We start from the raw sequence: 17,162 nt of genomic DNA on the forward strand, positions 1-17,162 counted from the left end.
TCTTGGAGTCTATCCATTAAAGTTGGATGGGTACATTTCTCATACACACCTCAACTATTTCTGTGAGCTCTTTTCTGCCAGTTGTACTCTTCCTCATGCCTTTTCCCTGGCCATTCTCTTAGGATCTCTTCCTTTGGCTAGCCTTTGCTCAGCGTTCTCGTATATACTGAACTTTTGTTAATGGGACTTAATACTTTACTCATTCTGTCTCCCCTTCTCCCTGCTCCCTGGTTCTGGGACTTGAACTCTGGGCCTGGACACTGTCTCTACTTTTGCTTAAGGCTAGTCCTCTATTATTTGAGCCACAGAGCTGCTTCTGGCTTTTTTTCTTTTTTTGAGTTTTAAAGATCAAGTTTATTTTTGTTCCTTAATCTTGTAGTTTTTTAAATTTTTTATTGTAATTAATAGAAGGGTTACAGTTATATTTGCCAGATAGAAGGAGCATTATTTCACACATATTGATATCCTTTTTCATGTTTTTGTCCCCATTTCCCTCCCCCCACCTCTGGCTTTTTTTCTGAGCAATTTATTAGCCCTGGCAGTCTTCAAACAATAGTCCTCAGATCTCAGATTCCTGAGTAGCTATGACTAACGGTGTGAGTTACCAGCACCCAACTTTTCTTGTTATTTTTAGGGTCACTTACATTATTATTTATTTATTATTGATTCTCCTTTTGAATAGTTAATTTCATGAGACTATGTCTGTTTAGTTTATCATCTCTATCTATGGTTCCTATCAAAATACTAAGCTAATAATCACCAATTAACAAACGTTGATTGAATAAATAAGTGAAGGAGTATATGGATGAGGAAGTGCCTATTTTAGTTCTTCCCAAGTAGCAATAAGTATTGTTTCCTAGCCATGTGCTCACAGTACAGTAAGGGGGGTGAGTCTCACATTCCCTTGTTTTTTTGTTTTTTATTTTTTTCTTCCCTATGCAAGGTCACAGATGTGGTTGCTTTCCAATGATTGTGCTCTAGAATGAGACCCTTAGAGACAGCAAAGGAATATTCTTTATGGGGAAGATTAGCCAATAGACCATTGAAGAACTTCTAAACGACAAGGACTTTCAAGAGGAAGTCGTCAGAAAAGTTAAATGGTGTGAATGAAATACAAATGAGAGCAAAGGACCCCAAAGGTAAGGTAAAATCAGACAGCTATGTCAAAAAGCACAAGTGAGGGCCAGGAGAGTATGGCCTAATGGTAGATGCTTACCTAGCATGTGTGAAGACCCGGATTGGATTCCTTGGTACCTGGGTTGGATTCCTTGATACCACATATATAGAAAAAGCCAGAAGTGGTGCTGTGCCTCAAGTGATAGAGCTCTAGCCTTGAGAAAGCCAAAGAACAGAACAGTGCTCAGGCCCTGAGTTCAAGTCCCAGGGTTGGCAAATAATAATAATAATAATAATAATAATAATAATAATAATAATAGCACAGCTATAAGTCCTTGAAAGAGGACATTTACTTAAACATGAACACCTCTCCCTTATCATTTTCTTTACCTCAGCCAAGCCCTAGTGTGTTTTAGACAAGGAACCGGGTATTTTGGCCTACTCTAGATCACAAAGCAAGGGAGCAGCAGAAGCAGGATGGGAAGACAGCCTCGGCACTCCACCAACAGCGTTCTGTGCACTTCACTCTGCAGTGAGTGAACTTACAGGAATCCATTTCTCCTAGAGCACTTGTTTCAAAAGCACAAAGCCACTCCAGGAAGAGATTCTAATTATGATATTTTTTCTTTCTGTCTGCTATTCCCGAGGCTACCAAACCCCACCGATTATATTGTGTTAGCTGACTCATGCTGACTTTTCAAGGTATGTATTGATTTTTCAGAGTGTGAATAACCAAGCTGAAGTGTCTAGTTAATGCAAGACTTACTCCCAGAGCCTTCCTCTAGTATGGCTCATCTCTGGATGACTGGAGTTGCAGTCTTAGATGGTTTTAACACAACCACTGCCACTGGAAGCTCTCTTTCTCTTTTAAAAACTGTCTTCATTTTGACAAATATATCTTCCACTCTTGCTAACTTCCAACTCTTCTAAGTCAATGTTTTGTTTTGTTTTCCTGGGTGTCATCCACAAGCTTGCTGGTGCTGTGTTTATGACCCGATCTTCTACTTTGAGACACTACTCAAATCATCAGCCCTTGATTTTCCATATGGATGTCTCACATATTTAATATTCAAGATCCTTATTGAAATGATGGCATTCCAGATAGTTCTTTCCTATTGAGTTCTTTTTTGTGAGTCATGGTGCTTGAACTCATCCTGGGCACTGTCCCTGAGCTCTTCAGCTCAAGGCTACCACCCTATCCTTGAGCCAAGCCCCACTTCTGGTTTTCTAGAAGTTAATTGGAGATAAGCGTCTCAGGTCCTTCATAGCTAGCAAATTAACTAGAAAGCCTACAGAGTGGGAGAAAAATCTTTGTTAACCATACAATGGACAAAGGCCTCATATCTAAAATATATCAACAGCTAAAAAAAATTGAATCACTCTAAAACAACCATCCCATTAAAAGATGGGCCAAAGACTTAAAGAGAGTCTTCTCTGAAGAAGAAATAAGAATGGCCTATAGACACATGAAGAAATGCTCGACATCCCTGGCCATAAAAGAAATGCAAATCAAAACAACTCTAAGATTCCACCTCACTCCAGTTAGAATGGCCAGGATCAAGAAAACTAATAACAACAGATGCTGGAGGGGATGTGGCCAGGAGGGATCACTACTACACTGTTGGTGGGAGTGCAAACTCGTTCAACCACTATGGACAGCAGTATGGCAGTTCCTCAAAAGAATAAACATAGAGCTCCCCTATGACCCAGCAATTCCACTACCCAAATGTCCAGAAACAAGGACATACTAAATCCACTAGCACAACGATGTTCATTGCAGCACTATTTACCATAGCAAAGATATGGAACCAACCCAGATGTCCCTCAGTTGATGAGTGGATCAACAAGATGTAGTATTTATACACAGTGGAATTCTATGCTGCTGTCAGAAAGAAGGACATCGCCCCATTTGTAAGGAAATGGAAAGATTTAGAAAAGATCATGTTAAGTGAAGTAAGCCAGACTCAAAGGAACATAGGCTCAATGGTTTCCCTCATTTGTCATAATTAGTAGAAACCTTGGGCTCTCCTAGCAGAGATTTACAATAGAACAAAACCTAGATACATAAGGCCATATAGTATGACGCTAAATGAAAGGACCTCCAGGATATAGAAACAAAAGCCATATAATGAGTGACTGTTGTCCTTAATGTACTATGTTATCTCTCATCTTTTTTGCTGTCCCTTGGTTATCTCATATTGTTACAGTATTTCACCTTGTTATCTGATATATTGGATATATACGTATTTGGTTATTTGAAGTCGGATAGGAAAGGGGGGAGAACAAGATAAGGGGCGTGGGTGGGGAGAGGAAAATGGGGACCAAAACATGAGAAAGGGTATCAATGTATGTGAAGTAATGCACCCTCTATCTCATGAATACAATGTAACCCTTCTATTAATTACAATCCTTTTGCGCCCGGGCTGGCTTTGAGTCTTGATCCTCTGATCTCAGCCTCCTAAGTAGCTAGGATTACAGCATGAGCCACTGAGCCTCGCTACTTTGCTTTATATGTTATGCATTATCATCCTTTAAGGGCTTGACTTTTTCAGGAACTCTGACTCTAACATACAATCCAGTGGCCAGCATTCCTGATGTCAAGTTTTGCAAACAGAATGGGCTTGATAACTTGTTTCTGAATAATGCAAAGAATCAAACAGTGGTACCTTTCTTTGACTCCTCTTCAGTGCCTCAAACCACTTTCCATACAATTTTTAAAATAATTATTGGTTTGAACCACATCTTCATGGCTGAAGGCCTGCATGAAAGTATGGTTATGCTTTTGAAACATGGTCCAAGCAGGTATCCACTGACCTCTAAGGGAAGTGGTTCTCAAGATTGGGCTTGTTTGGCCATACTCCAGAGTCTGTGATACAGTAGGTCTATGAGAATGTGGCTGGGGCAGTAACCATGCTTTAAGTTGACTACCCTGCAAGGTTCGGTCATCTCTGGTTTTCCATCCTACTGATACCATCCTGTAGGCTTACTCTGCTCCTCTGCTCTCACTTCCTTCACAAACCAGGTGTCTCCTGCCCCAGCAGGTTTTTGAACCTGCTGTCAGCCAAATGACTCTGTGCTTGTTCCCTTGTATGTTCTCAGGTCATTGCTCATATTTGTCCATCACTGTGCGACCTACTTGAATGACCTGACTTACAATGGCAGCCCCTCCCTGTCACTGTGATCCCTATTTGAATGACCTGACTCTTCTTCTCCACAGCATGTGTCAGTGACATCCATGCTTTGCTCATTTGTCACTGTCTACTCACCCCTCCCCTCCATCTGCACATAAGATTCCCCAGGTCAGGCATTCTCATCTGGTTATTCCTTTCAGTACTACTGGGGTTAGCACAGTGCCTTGCACATAATAAACTCCGAAGAAACAGCAGCCTTGTCTGCATCAAACCGTAAGCCGTAGAGCCTAGTCTACTATGGAAGCAATTCATATAGTGTTCATACTGCTGGGAACTGCCTGGGAGGCAGAATAAAGGGCTGGAGGAGACTATAGAACCCCAAACTCTCACCTGGCCTGAGAAGATGGTGAAACTCAGCAATGCTGTTTCTGGCTTAAAACCTGTAGACTCTTGCTTAGGTGTCTATGCCATGGGAAGGAGCAATGTCTAGAGGATCTGTGAGCAGCCCAGCTCAAAGCCTGAGTTGAGAGTTTCCTCCTGAGCATTTCCCCCCCTTTGCTGGTTGTCAAGAACGTCACCACAACAAAGGTAGTGGATTATAGAGAGCTATTCCTAGTTAAATCTACAACCCCACAGCTGTTGTTGCTTTTTTGTTTTAGTATGACACAGCTCTTTTCATGTACAATGCGGTGCCAAGACAATATAAGTACATTTGCATTGTTTAGTATAATGTCAGCACAGGTTCTCTCAATCCAGTTCAGACTAGGAAACCTATAAAACAAAACAAAACAAAAAAGCCTTACTTTTCTTTGTTCACTTTCATAAATGGCTATTTTTCATATGCTGATACAATAACATGTACAATTTGGAGCTAAGACCATTAGCCCTTTTATATATAGATTCCAGTAGAGGCAAATAGTAGTAGATACTGGGTTTTAAAGAAACATTTATACCAGAGAAGCTTAAAATTGAGAAAATTTGATTTATGGTTTGATGCCTTTTTTGCCAATTAACCATGTTTATTTATTTGTCCATATTGGACTTGAACCTAGGGCCTTGTGCATACTAAGCAGGTGCTCTACCACTGCCCAGCACCATCGATCTGCATTTTAACAATGTTATGCCTCCAGTTTAGTGGTATTAAGTACATTCACTTTGTTGTACAATGGTGACCAGTCTCTGCTTCCAGAACTTTTCTATTTTTCCAAACTGAAATTCTGTTCAATTAGACAAGAACTCCCCAGCCCCTGGAAACTCTATTCTCTTTTCTGACTCCATGAATTTGAAAACTCATATAAATAGAATCATGCAGCTTTTGTCCTTTAGTGACTGCCTTATTTCATTTAGCAGAATTTCAAATAGCAGAATCTTCTCTTAAAATACTTTTTATTGTTATTATAATGGTGAGGTACAGAGCAGTTATAGCTGCACAAGTCAGGCAAATGTGCTTTTTAAAAGACTGAATAATATAATTGCACATATATTTTTTATTTGTTAAAATTCTTATTATTTCCTTTTTGAAGATTGACTTATGACCAGAGCCCAGTGGGGGGGAGAATAAGGGGGTTCAGCACAAAAGTGTTTCTCGCTGCTCAAATGGACTTCATCTCTCGGTGTCAGTTTCCCTGACTATGAAGTGAGATGGTGGTGACTAGATTTTTTGGTATTGAGAAGTCCAAATAAAGTAATGCTCTGGGTGAGGCACCTACCTGGGGCTTGATCAGCATTGCCTGCTCTGATTCAACATTGAAGGTCATCAAGTGGTTCCTTAGGGCAGATCTAGTTTAGGCAAGAAGAGACATTGAAAAAATAAATTAATTTCCAGGAAAATAGAAAGCTTAATATCAAGAGGGGAGAGAAAGAAGTGAGCGCCACAAGTCATTAAAAAGCTGAAGCTTAAAAAGGTTGTCAACAGAGCTATGCCTGGTGGGCAGAGTTTACCTGATCACCAGAGGGATTACTGACTGATCAGACCAGAGTGCAAGGGTCATCTGTGCACACAGAATTGTGCACAAAGCTTATTGTGGGTTATCAGTCTTCATGGAGGCAGAATCTGGAGCAAAACTGACCTGGAACTTAATATTTTCCCAAGGGCGATCTTTTAAATTGAGGGAAGGTATTGAAAGGTACTTTCGTTTTGTTGAATTTTCAAGGAACTTCTTAAAAACAGTTTTGCCCAAGGAAGAGTTGAATGTAAGTAGAGTCTGAGGGCACTTGCTGGCCCTCTGAAAGTGTCATTACCAGGTTTTGCAAATAACTGATTTGCCTTGAAAGAAGGGGCAAGAGCCTGATGATGATGCCTTCAGAGGAGTTTCCAAGGGCATTCTGGGTTTGGAGTAACTGCATTGAGTATGTTTATCCTTTCCTCATGTGTCACTGAACTGTGCTTTTTCTGGCCTTTGGGACATTGACCTATAAGCAAATAGATAATGTTCTGGCACAAGCTTGCATTCTGTTCAGTGCTTTATGATGGAAAACTGCAGTTGGAAACAACTGTAAAGCGCTGTGACTTTCTCCAGAGGAATTCATTGTTTCTTTTGCCTTCCTGGTGATCACGTACATTCATAGGTAGGTACCTTACATTTGCCTAGAGACCTTGGAGCTTGTATTCAGCAAATATATTCAGTGGATATCCTGTGAACTCCAGGGTAGAGGCTTGAAGAATGCTTTAATAATTTAATGCAGTGTGATTTCACATACAATACAGATGTGCCTTAGTTGCTATCTCATGACCATGCTATTTTTTGTGTTACCTCTCTTGAAAATATCTGTGTGTAGTGAAAATGGGGGGGGGATGATTTGCCTAATATAAAAATGCCAATAAGCTTCTTTTTTTAAACTTGTGTTTATGAAAGTGCACTTCTTTTGGTATTGATAATCACACAGTTCTAAGCTTTATCAGTTTTAGTTTCTTGTTAGTATTAGGGTTTAACCTCAGAGCCTTACACTTTTGCTTAACTTTTTCACTCATGGCTGGAGATCTACCATTTGAGCTATGCCTCCACTTTCTGCTTTTTTTTTGTTGTTGTTGGTTAATTGAAAATAAGAGTCTCTCAGATTTATCTGTCTGTGCTGGTCAGAATCTTGGTCCTTAGATCTAAGCCTCTTGAGTAGGTAGGATTATAGGATTGAGCCACCAGTGCCCAGTTTAGAGTAATTCTTTAAAATGTAAATTCATTTTTTTGTCGATCAGCCTTTATTAGCATCCACTGTCTTTGGGACAAGACTCCATATTCCATGAATAATCATGAGATGTGGAAGACTTGATCAGACACATATTCTATAATGGACCTGGGGCTGTTCCCAGCCTCGATCATGGCCTTGACCTATCTTCCAGGTCTAGGCCTTGCCTGTGATTTTCCTTGGATAACTCTTGAGAGTAAATTTGTATTGAAATCACTCATTCTGGGGCCTTCTCTGTCTCTCATGAGGAGCTTGTGTGTCTCCTTTACCATCACATCTGCAGATTCTCAAGCCAGTTGTCTTCCATGTGCAGCAGAAACTTCCCCATGGTAGGGCTGGTTAGAGAGCTGGCACAATATTTAAGTTGAAGATCACATTCTTTAGGGTTTCTGCTTGATCTCCAGGCAGTTCCAAAGGGAACTCACAGTTCAGAATTGAGGACTCAATACAGAAAGATTTTTTTTTAAGTGTCAGTCCTATGGCTTGAACTTAGGGCCTGAGTACTGACCCTGAGCTTCTTTTGCTCAAGCCTACATAGCACTCTGTCGCCTGAATCATAGATCCACTCTGCCATTTTTTTGGGGGGGAGGATAGTTTTTTGAAGATGAAACACCCCCAGACTTTCTGTTTAATATTGTAATTAATATTGTTATTAATTATTGTAATTAATAGAAGGGTTATATTATATTCGTCAGATAGAAGGTGCATTACTTGACAAACATTGCTACCCCTTCTCATGTTCTTGTACCAATTTCCCTCCTTCCCCCATTTCCTTCACACCTCAACACATCAGATCTCAGCCTCTGGAGTAACCAGGATTAGTCCTGAGCCACCAGCACCTGACCAGAAGGACGTTTTTTGGGGGGGGAGGGGCAACTAATTAGCTAGAAAATATTTCAGGCATTCGGGATGAGGAGTGCTATGTACAGTTTCTGTCACAGATATTCAGTGCTGCCATTATCACAAAGGCATATCTTTGCTAAAAAAGAATGGTGTGATAAGTATATTCTAATAAAAATGTTAAAATACGTTGTTGGGCTGGGAGTGTTGCCTAGTGGTAGAGTGCTTGCCCAGCATGCACAAAGCCCTGGGTTTGATTCCTCAGTACTATATACACAGAAAAAGCCTGAAGTGGTGCTGTGGCTCAAGTAGTAGAGCACTAGCCTTGAGAAAAGCCCAAGCAGAGTGCCCAGGTCCTGACTTCAAGCCCCAGGACTGGCAAAAAAAAAAAAAAATAAAAGAATGGAAGTTGGGTGCTGGTTGCTTTCTTCCTTCTCTCCTCTCCCCTCCCCTCTATTCTTACTCTTTTTTCCATTCCCTTTTCTAGTTTTTGGTTTCTTTCCTGGAATAGTAAGAGCCAGTTGCTAATTTTTTGTTTTGGGGTAATGTACAGAGGGAAAACAGTTACATTCATCAGGAAGTGGGTACATTACTTCTTGAACATTGTTACTCCTCATGTTTTTCTCCCACTTTCCTTCCCCCCACCCCCTCCCACTCTTCTCATTTCTCCCTTCCCTTCCCTTTTTCAAATAAACAAACAAACATATAGACAGGGTTCCAAAGTCAGATACAGCAACCACATGAGATAAACCTTAAGGGGAAAAGAAATAGCTTCACATAGTACAAGTTGCTAGTTTTGACTGCAGATTTTTTTGACAATCATCCCATTGTCTGTGCTCCTGAGTGACACTTCCACCAAGTCACACTGCTGTCTTGGCCATAGTGCGGCACACTGAGAAAGTGGTGAACACTAGCATTTTGTTTTTACAGAATCCTTGCTCTCTGGTCCTGACATGGCAGACAGGGCCTCTGGATTTCCTCCAGCTTAGACAGCTTCGAGCAGCCTGTATCTGCTTACTCAGACTCCTTTCTTGTTCTTTTGGGAACTTGTCCAGAGGTGCTAGTCTCTCTCCTTTCTCTCTCCTGCTGACAATCATCTTCTAGAAGGCAATTGCTAATGTTCTGATATATTGAACATTCATGGTCAGGAGACTGTTTCCCACGTAACTTTGGTGCTGATAAGATTATACATATCATCAAAGGTAACTTCAAGCCTGGATAAAGCAACAGAAGCACATACAGTAGGGAGGGAGCAGTTAGCAGAGGGGTACATTCTCTCTGGTGATAATGTGGGCAATAAGAACTGTCATGAGTCTGGGTGTGCCTTGCTAGTAGAGCTCTTGCTTAGCAAGTGTGAGGTCCTGAGTTCAAACTCCAACACTGCAGAAAGGCAGAAAAAGGTGGGGGGGGGTGGGACGGAGAGAAAGAGATAGGGAGAGGGAGGGAGAGAGAGAAAGGGAGAGATAGGGAGAGTGGGGGAGAGAAAGAAAGAGAAAATGAGGGGGGGGAATTGTTAGGGATTCCATGATTAGCTAGTCAAAGTTAACCAATCAGTGCTTATAAATCTTAGATTTTCATTTTGAATATCTTTACTTTCTAAAGTTTATCGGAAAATAGTCTCTAAACTTCATGAAATTTATTGGACAATGAAAATAACCCATAAAACCCTAAAAAGTCTCAACCTATTCTCAAGAGATTTTGGAGGATGTAGAAATAATTTAAAAAATGTAAACAAGCACATAAGAAATAGTGTTTAATTTTATTATCAGCTTTGGATTTTTTTATGTTCATTAAATTTAGTAATTAAATTATGAAGACATTTTGATTATAGTTTCCAACAATGGATGGTTTAGGCGCACATAGAATGTTAGAGATATTCCATGAGAGAAGAGAATTTGATGACATTACAACAGCTTCTGTTGATAAGGATGAACAATAAGACCAAAATACTCTTAAGTGAGAGAAAGAACTTGTCATTCTCAAATGTGTACTGTTGAAATTTCCACCATATTTCCTGGGCTTTAGAGACTAGCAGAGATATTCTCTAGTATCTGCTCTCCTCTAATGAAAGGGAACTAACCAAAGAATGAGAGATGGTTTAATGACAGAGTAGTTTCATTTCTACACTGCAATTATTTGAGGCAATTCATCTAACATCCAATTCTAAACATTACTTTTCTAGAAAAGACTGCACACAAATTTTTCATTTATTCTTTTTAGACACTTTAACCTTTCATTGCACTTTTAAAACCTTATATTACAAAATTCCTATTGCAAGCAATTAGCATTTCCAATTCAGTGACCTTCAAAAACCATACTTCCCATAACTGCCCCTACTGAGCTGCTCTGAGGTAAGGACATTAGCTTCCACTTCTGACCCATCAGCTGATGCATGCCTTTAGCTCTGGAGAGTTTGCTATGTCAAGAGGGTATAGGCTAAGTTCAGAGTGATTCAGAGAAAGAAAACAACAAAAGATCAGCCCCCTGATATTGTTTTGATATTGTGGTGAAGCTGTGTTATTTTCCTATTAGATGTAAACTATCTCACACTATGCCAGCCACAGGCAAAGCAACCTCAAGGTAAGGTGAAACAATATAAAGCCACATCCTAATGTGTCTAAGCATAGACAAAGTCAACTCACAAAATGCTAGCTATGAAGCATTGCTTAATTTATTTATTTAGCCCATTGTGGGGCTTGAACTCTGGGCCCAGGTACTATCCCTGAGCTTTTCATCTCAAGGCTGGCATTCTACTCCTGGAGCCGCAGTGCCACTTCTGGTTTTCTAGTGGTTGACTGGAGATTAGAATCTCACAGGACTTTCATGTCTACACTGGCTTTGAACCACAATCCTCAGATCTCAGTCTCCTGAGTAGCTAGGATTACAGGCGTGAACCACCAGAGCCTAGCTGCTGTTTCTTTACCAAGCATGAAATTGTCAGAGATTTTGTTTTTGCTTTATTTTTTTTTTAAAGTAATACTGGGAATTGAACTCAGGCTGTTGTACTTGCTAGCTAAATCCTCTGTTACTTGGGCTTTATCACCAGCTCCTTTGCTTTCTATTTTGTTTGAGCTAGCCTGTGATATATAGTGAGATACTATAAAAAATAAGTTAAGGACCGGGAGTTTGGCCTAGTGGTTAAAGTGCTTGCCTAGCATGCATGAAGACCCGGGGTTCGATTTCTTGGTACCACATACATAGAAAAAAGCCGGAAGTGGTGCTGAGGCTCAAGTGGTAGAGCTCTAGCCTTGAGAAAGTCCAAGGACAGTGCTCAGGCCCTGAGCTCAAGCCCAGGACCGGCAAAAAAAAAAATATAATAAGTTAAATCGCAAGATACTAATGCCTTACATCAAAAACAAACAAGCACATCCAATAATTAATATACAGAAGACTAAAAACTCTAAATATTCTCAACTAAGTAGAATTTTAAAAACATGAATGTCTAAGTCAGGAAAAAAGGCTGAATTTTTAAGAATATATATCTTGTTTTAAAATTAAGAGTATGATGTGATGACTATGATAAGGTGTTGCCACATTATTTTCTTGTTGCTAAGGATTCTTTTTGCTTTAAAAAAAAACAACTGTGAAAACTTCAAAAGCAATATAACCAAAGCATTTAATCCTTCACTTACCTGCTAGTGGATGTGGGATTCGTATCTTTCACTTATTCTTAAATTTTAAAACATTGGTTCAATTAAGTTCAATGTCAGTTTTGCAAGTAAAATGTTTAAACATTGGCAGTTCTATTTACTGACAAATTCTCAAGGCTGTTCATAGGATCTCGTGATAATGAACTCAACATTCTTCATCTACACATTAAGCAGCCTATCTTACGTTGCACAGTTTTAGTTTTGCCTTTTAGAAATATAAAAGGTAAAAATTACTATTACTATTTGATTGCTTTGTTAACATATTTTGTTAATTCTTGTGTGCGTTTAGTTTTTTCTTTTACAACTCCCTTCTGGATATTCTTTTCTCCTTGCTGAGGTACACTTTCTACCAGTAACTTAAGACTGAGTGACTCAATGCCTACAAATGCTTAATGACTATAAAATTCTAAGTTAAAGGTTACTTTTCCACAGTACTTTGAAGATACTAATTCACTGCCTTTTGATATCTACTGTTGAAAAGTTTTCTATCAATGTGGTATTTTTATCTGGGTAATGTATTTCTTCTGTTAATCATTTTAAAAATAAATTGTATTCTTTTGAGGATTTTGTTTTGTTTTGTTTTGGTGGTATTTGCATTTGTACTCATGGCTTCCTGCTTGCTAGGCAAAGTACTTTGCTGCTTAAGTCATACGCCAGCCCTTGCGTTCTAATTACATTTGAGATAACATCTTGCTTTTAGGGTCATCTGCCTGTAGGGTCATTCATTTTCTTCTGTAGCTAGCATGACAAGTGTGCACTTCCATGTCTGGCTTTTTTGGTTGAAATGAAGTCTTGTCATAGCTCCAGAGCTGGCCTGAAGCTCTGAACCTGTAACTGTAGCCTTGAACTTCCCAAGTAGTGAGAACTACAAATGTAAGACATTAGCATCTTGCAATTTTACTTATTTTTGATAACCTATTTTAACACTTCTAAATTTTAATTAATTAATTAATTTATCCTGATCAATTATTTGGAATGTGTTAGCCAGTTTTTGTCATTGTGACAAAACTATCTGTTGGGAGCTATTTAAAAGGAGAAAGGACTTATTTTGGTTTTAGAGATTTCAGTTCATGATTGTCTGTCTCCATTACTTTGGGCCTGAGATGAGGCTCAGTATCATAGCTGTAAGAGTGTGTTGAGCGTGAGGCAATTTACCACATGGCTGGTAAACAAAGAGAGAGAAAAAGAAGGGTATAAATGAGGTATGACTTCCTAGGGCAATTTTTAGTGACCCAGATTCCCTATCAATCATCATTCTGCTATATTCCAATAGTCGATTCAATTGAATTTCTCAATGGGTTACTCCATTGGTGATCACAGACCCACCCAGTCCCTTGCCAAGAGCCCCACTTGTAACTACTGATTGCTTGCAGACCAAGTCTTTATTACTTGAGTCCTTTGGGGGAACTCTTCATAGCCAACCCATAGCACTGAGTCACTTCCCACCTTCTAGAAAATTCCAAGCAATTATTTCTTTCAATATTATATCTTTATTCTCTTTTTTCTAGGATTCCAATGAGGAGATGAAGTGCGAGTTTTCACAACTCCACCTTCAGCTGTTTTGGATCTGTACATTTGTGTGTGTGAGATTGTGTGTGTGTGTGTGTGTGTGTGTGTGTGTGTGAGAGAGAGAGAGAGAGAGAGATGAAGAGAGAGAGAGAGAAACAGAGAGAGAGACAGAGAGACAGAGAGAGAGACACAGAGAGAGACACAGAGAGAGACACAGAGACAGAGACAGAGACAGAGACAGAGAGAGATGTTTATTATGGTCTCTTCATGTGAGCTCCATGGGTCATTATTTTATCATAGGAAACAACTCTCTAAGCACTGATATATAACAGGTTCTTTTTGGATTTCACTTCCCAGAAGTGCAGAATATCCATCCCTACAATAGCCCCTGACTCCTAGAGAGATATTTTCTAAACCCCTATTTGGTGTGAGGAGCAGCTTCTAGTCTTTTCAAGAGATAACTCATACTACTGTTTGCATCGAGATTCTGAGGTCAGAAGGCCTCTGCCTTCTTTGATTTTTTTTTCTTCTATTTCTGGTTCAGAGATTAAAAATTTTTTTATTTATGTCTGATTGTATTATTTAACATGTAATACATTGTTGCTTAAAACAGAGGAAGTCAATAAAGTAAAAAAATCCAATGCTATGTTTGAAGTCCTGGAATTGATCTGGAATTCTAATCCTGAATCCCCTTTACAAACAGAATATTCCACTGACAAGAGAACTAATGTGAACTCAGTATATACAGACTTTTTATTTAGAAACTCTTCCTTCTTTGCTTCTCCAATTTCCGTTGTATTTGCCTTTGCTCAAGGCTGCACCTACAATTAAGTAATCAACACAGTTCAACTCAACAAAATTTGCTGATTATTCTGCAGGGCTACCATGGCCCAACAATGCCACCAGTTAGTTGGGTACCAGTGGCCCATGCCTATAATCCTAGCTATTCAGAAGTCTGAGCTCTAAAGTTAGAAATTAGCTATGGTAAAGAAGTTCACTAGGGTCCATTTCCAAAGTAGCCAGAAAAAAATGTAGGGTTAGAAGGGTGGCCCAAGTGGTTAGGCGTTAGCTTACCAAAGTTGAGGCCTGCCAAAAGAAATGTTACCAACTGGTTTGTCATTTTTAAGGTGTGTGTTTTTATATTTGGCATTACTGGTATTTGAACTCATGGTGTGCTGCCACTTGAACATGCTTTTGCCTTTTTGTTGCTTTACTTATTATGGGATCATGTTTATTAATTTTTTCCCTGGCTGGTATCGCACTATAATTCTCCTATCCATGCAATGAACCTGGATTAGAGGTGTGTGTCATTACAGCCAGTGATACCTTCTTGTGGTTTTTATATTAACTCATTAAGAATAAAGCACAGATAAGCAGACTGAACAAATCAATAATAAACAATCATCTAGCCACCATCTGGAGAAAACCATTTCCAGTGGTTTCACTTTCTTTCCTAATAGCCTCTTTCACTGAGTTATTTACTAGCTGGTTAAAAAATAATCATGGCTTCATTGGAAATGGATGAGTAAAGTTTATTTTTTGAACCACCTTGTTCTTTTATTCGACTACTCTGGTTAAAGAAAAGCTATAGCAATGACAATAATTCTTTTATTTTATTGTATAGGGTTGGTCGTTGACTTTGGATTGCAGTTATCATGTCTGACTCAGTAATTCTTCGAAGTGTCAAGAAATTTGGAGAGGACAATCAGGCTTATGAGTCAGATGGCTCATGTAAGTGGCCTCGTCATTTCATAGAAGTGAATACAAAAGTGAGGCAAGGCTGTGAAGTTTCAAGGAGCAGATAAAAATCAGCAAACGTTTAGATTTATTAATGGGATTTAGCCTCACAGACACCCTGTTTCCCTACAGAATCCATATGATAAAGCATTCCTAAATGACGACTTCTTTTTTTCCCAAACCATTAACTTCTTACCTAGGTTGAGTTAGATGGGCACAGTAATGATTTTTCCGACTCCCATATTGTTTTCTATCATGGTGGTGATAGCAATCAAGTGAAGGTGGCTGCTCAGGTGAAGCTGTGCCAATGTCTTCTGACCAGTCTGAGATCATATGGACAGCATTTGCAGCCCTACTATTGAGTATGATGTGAACACCAAAATTCTCTGGAATTTTTGGACTCGGGCTATCTCACTTCTGCTTGGCTTTCTTGTCCAGGGATAGTATTCTACTATTTGAGCCACTTTTCCCATCTGCCTTTTTGCTAGTTGATTGGAGATGAGGTCTCACTGATTTCTTTTTTCTTTCCAGACTGTTTTCACACCATGATCTTCCAGATCTTAGCCCCTAATTAGCTAGGATTACAGGCATGGCTTATACTATTGTTTTAACTTAAATCTGATGATGACCTTTTCAAACTTAGGGTCACCAAAGTAATAATAGACCCCTGATTCTAATGCAGTTCTGTCTGATTCTCAAGCCCAAGACATCACTGTCTATCTACACTACCATGTCATTTAAGTCCCAGTTGAACTAATGTCAAAAGAATCAGGAGGTAACATCCTATGCATGGTAACAGATGTTTGCTAGCGTTCCTTTCCTGTGTCTCTTCTCTACACTGATGATCTCACACCCCTGCTTTTACCCTCCTACCCTTCATCTGCTTTGACCTGTGCTGGGGAAAACAAATTGTGGCTCATTGTCACTTCTACTGCAGTGGAAGTATCAGTGCCATCTCACCAGTTAATTTGTGATTTGTAAATAAGTCCTAGTGTTTCCAAGGAACCAAAAAATAAAATAATATTTATTTATTCACAATTGAAAAACTCAGATTGTCTTTCATTAATTCAGAAATGTTTCTCTCATTTGCTATTCAGAAGATTCAAATGTTTAATGACCTACAGAAAAGTCCAGAAATATAGTCATGGCAACAAGGTAGTGCTTTTCTCCCTATAATGAGTAAATGCATAGATACAGGAGGAGCAGGAGAAAAGGTAATTTGTAATACTCCACAAAAAAGTACCATATAGAAAGCATTTCCATAAAAAAGAAAGCATTTCCAGGGGAAAATTATTCATAACTGTGCTGCATTTTCTCATTATTACTTTTTAAAACTCTTTATGCATTGTTTTTATTCTAACAGGCAACAATGATAAGAAATCAAGGTAAGATTATTTCAATAATGCAATCTTTTCTAGAATTTTTTGGTTTTGGTTTTGGTTTTTGCTGGTCTGGGCCTAGGTGCTGTCCCTGAGCTTCTTTTGCTCAAGGGTAGCACTCTTCCACTTGATCCACTACACCGCTTCTGGATTTTTCTGGGTAGTTTATTGGAGATAAGAGTCTCACAGACTTTCCTGCCTCGGCTGACTTTGAACTGTGTTGCTTAGATCTCAGACTCCTGAGTAACTAGGGTTAACAGGCATGAGCCAGGAATACCTGGCTCTAGAATATTTTTTCATAATAATCTATTTAAAGACAGAAAGAATAGATTATTTTCATGGAGATCATATTTACAAAGAACATCCCATTCTTCTCGCTCCTATTTTCTTCATGGTACTAAGGATTGCACTAGGCTATTTTTTCCTCTTTAAACCATTACAGAGATGGGCACAGTAGCTCATGTCTGTAATCTCAACTACTTTGAAGGAGATAGGACAGGGGTGCTTTACGGCTAACTTGAGCAGAAAGTTAGCAAGATCCCATCTCAACATGCAAGCTGATTCTGGTGGTTTACATATATAATTCCAATACTTAGAGATGCATAGGTAAGAGCATT

At 39.2% G+C, this 17,162-nt stretch overlaps 1 protein-coding gene across 4 annotated transcripts in view; it reads left to right on the forward strand.

Moving 5' to 3' along the window:
- The first annotated feature begins 15,084 nt into the window (after positions 1–15,084).
- The window catches only part of Abcb11 (ATP binding cassette subfamily B member 11), a 62,582-nt gene continuing 60,504 nt past the window's right edge, over positions 15,085–17,162 (forward strand). For all 4 annotated transcript variants that reach the window (XM_090342694.1, XM_090342698.1, XM_090342697.1 and 1 more), the window contains exons 1-2: positions 15,085–15,160; positions 16,530–16,551. In XM_090342694.1, coding sequence (XP_090198820.1) covers positions 15,085–15,160; positions 16,530–16,551 — 98 coding nt within the window. The remainder of the gene's footprint in view (positions 15,161–16,529; positions 16,552–17,162) is intronic.

The sequence above is a fragment of the Megascapheus bottae genome, chromosome 12, assembly GCF_031878675.1.
Source record: "Megascapheus bottae isolate mThoBot1 chromosome 12, mThoBot2.hap1, whole genome shotgun sequence".
Classification (NCBI taxonomy): domain Eukaryota; kingdom Metazoa; phylum Chordata; class Mammalia; order Rodentia; family Geomyidae; genus Megascapheus; species Megascapheus bottae.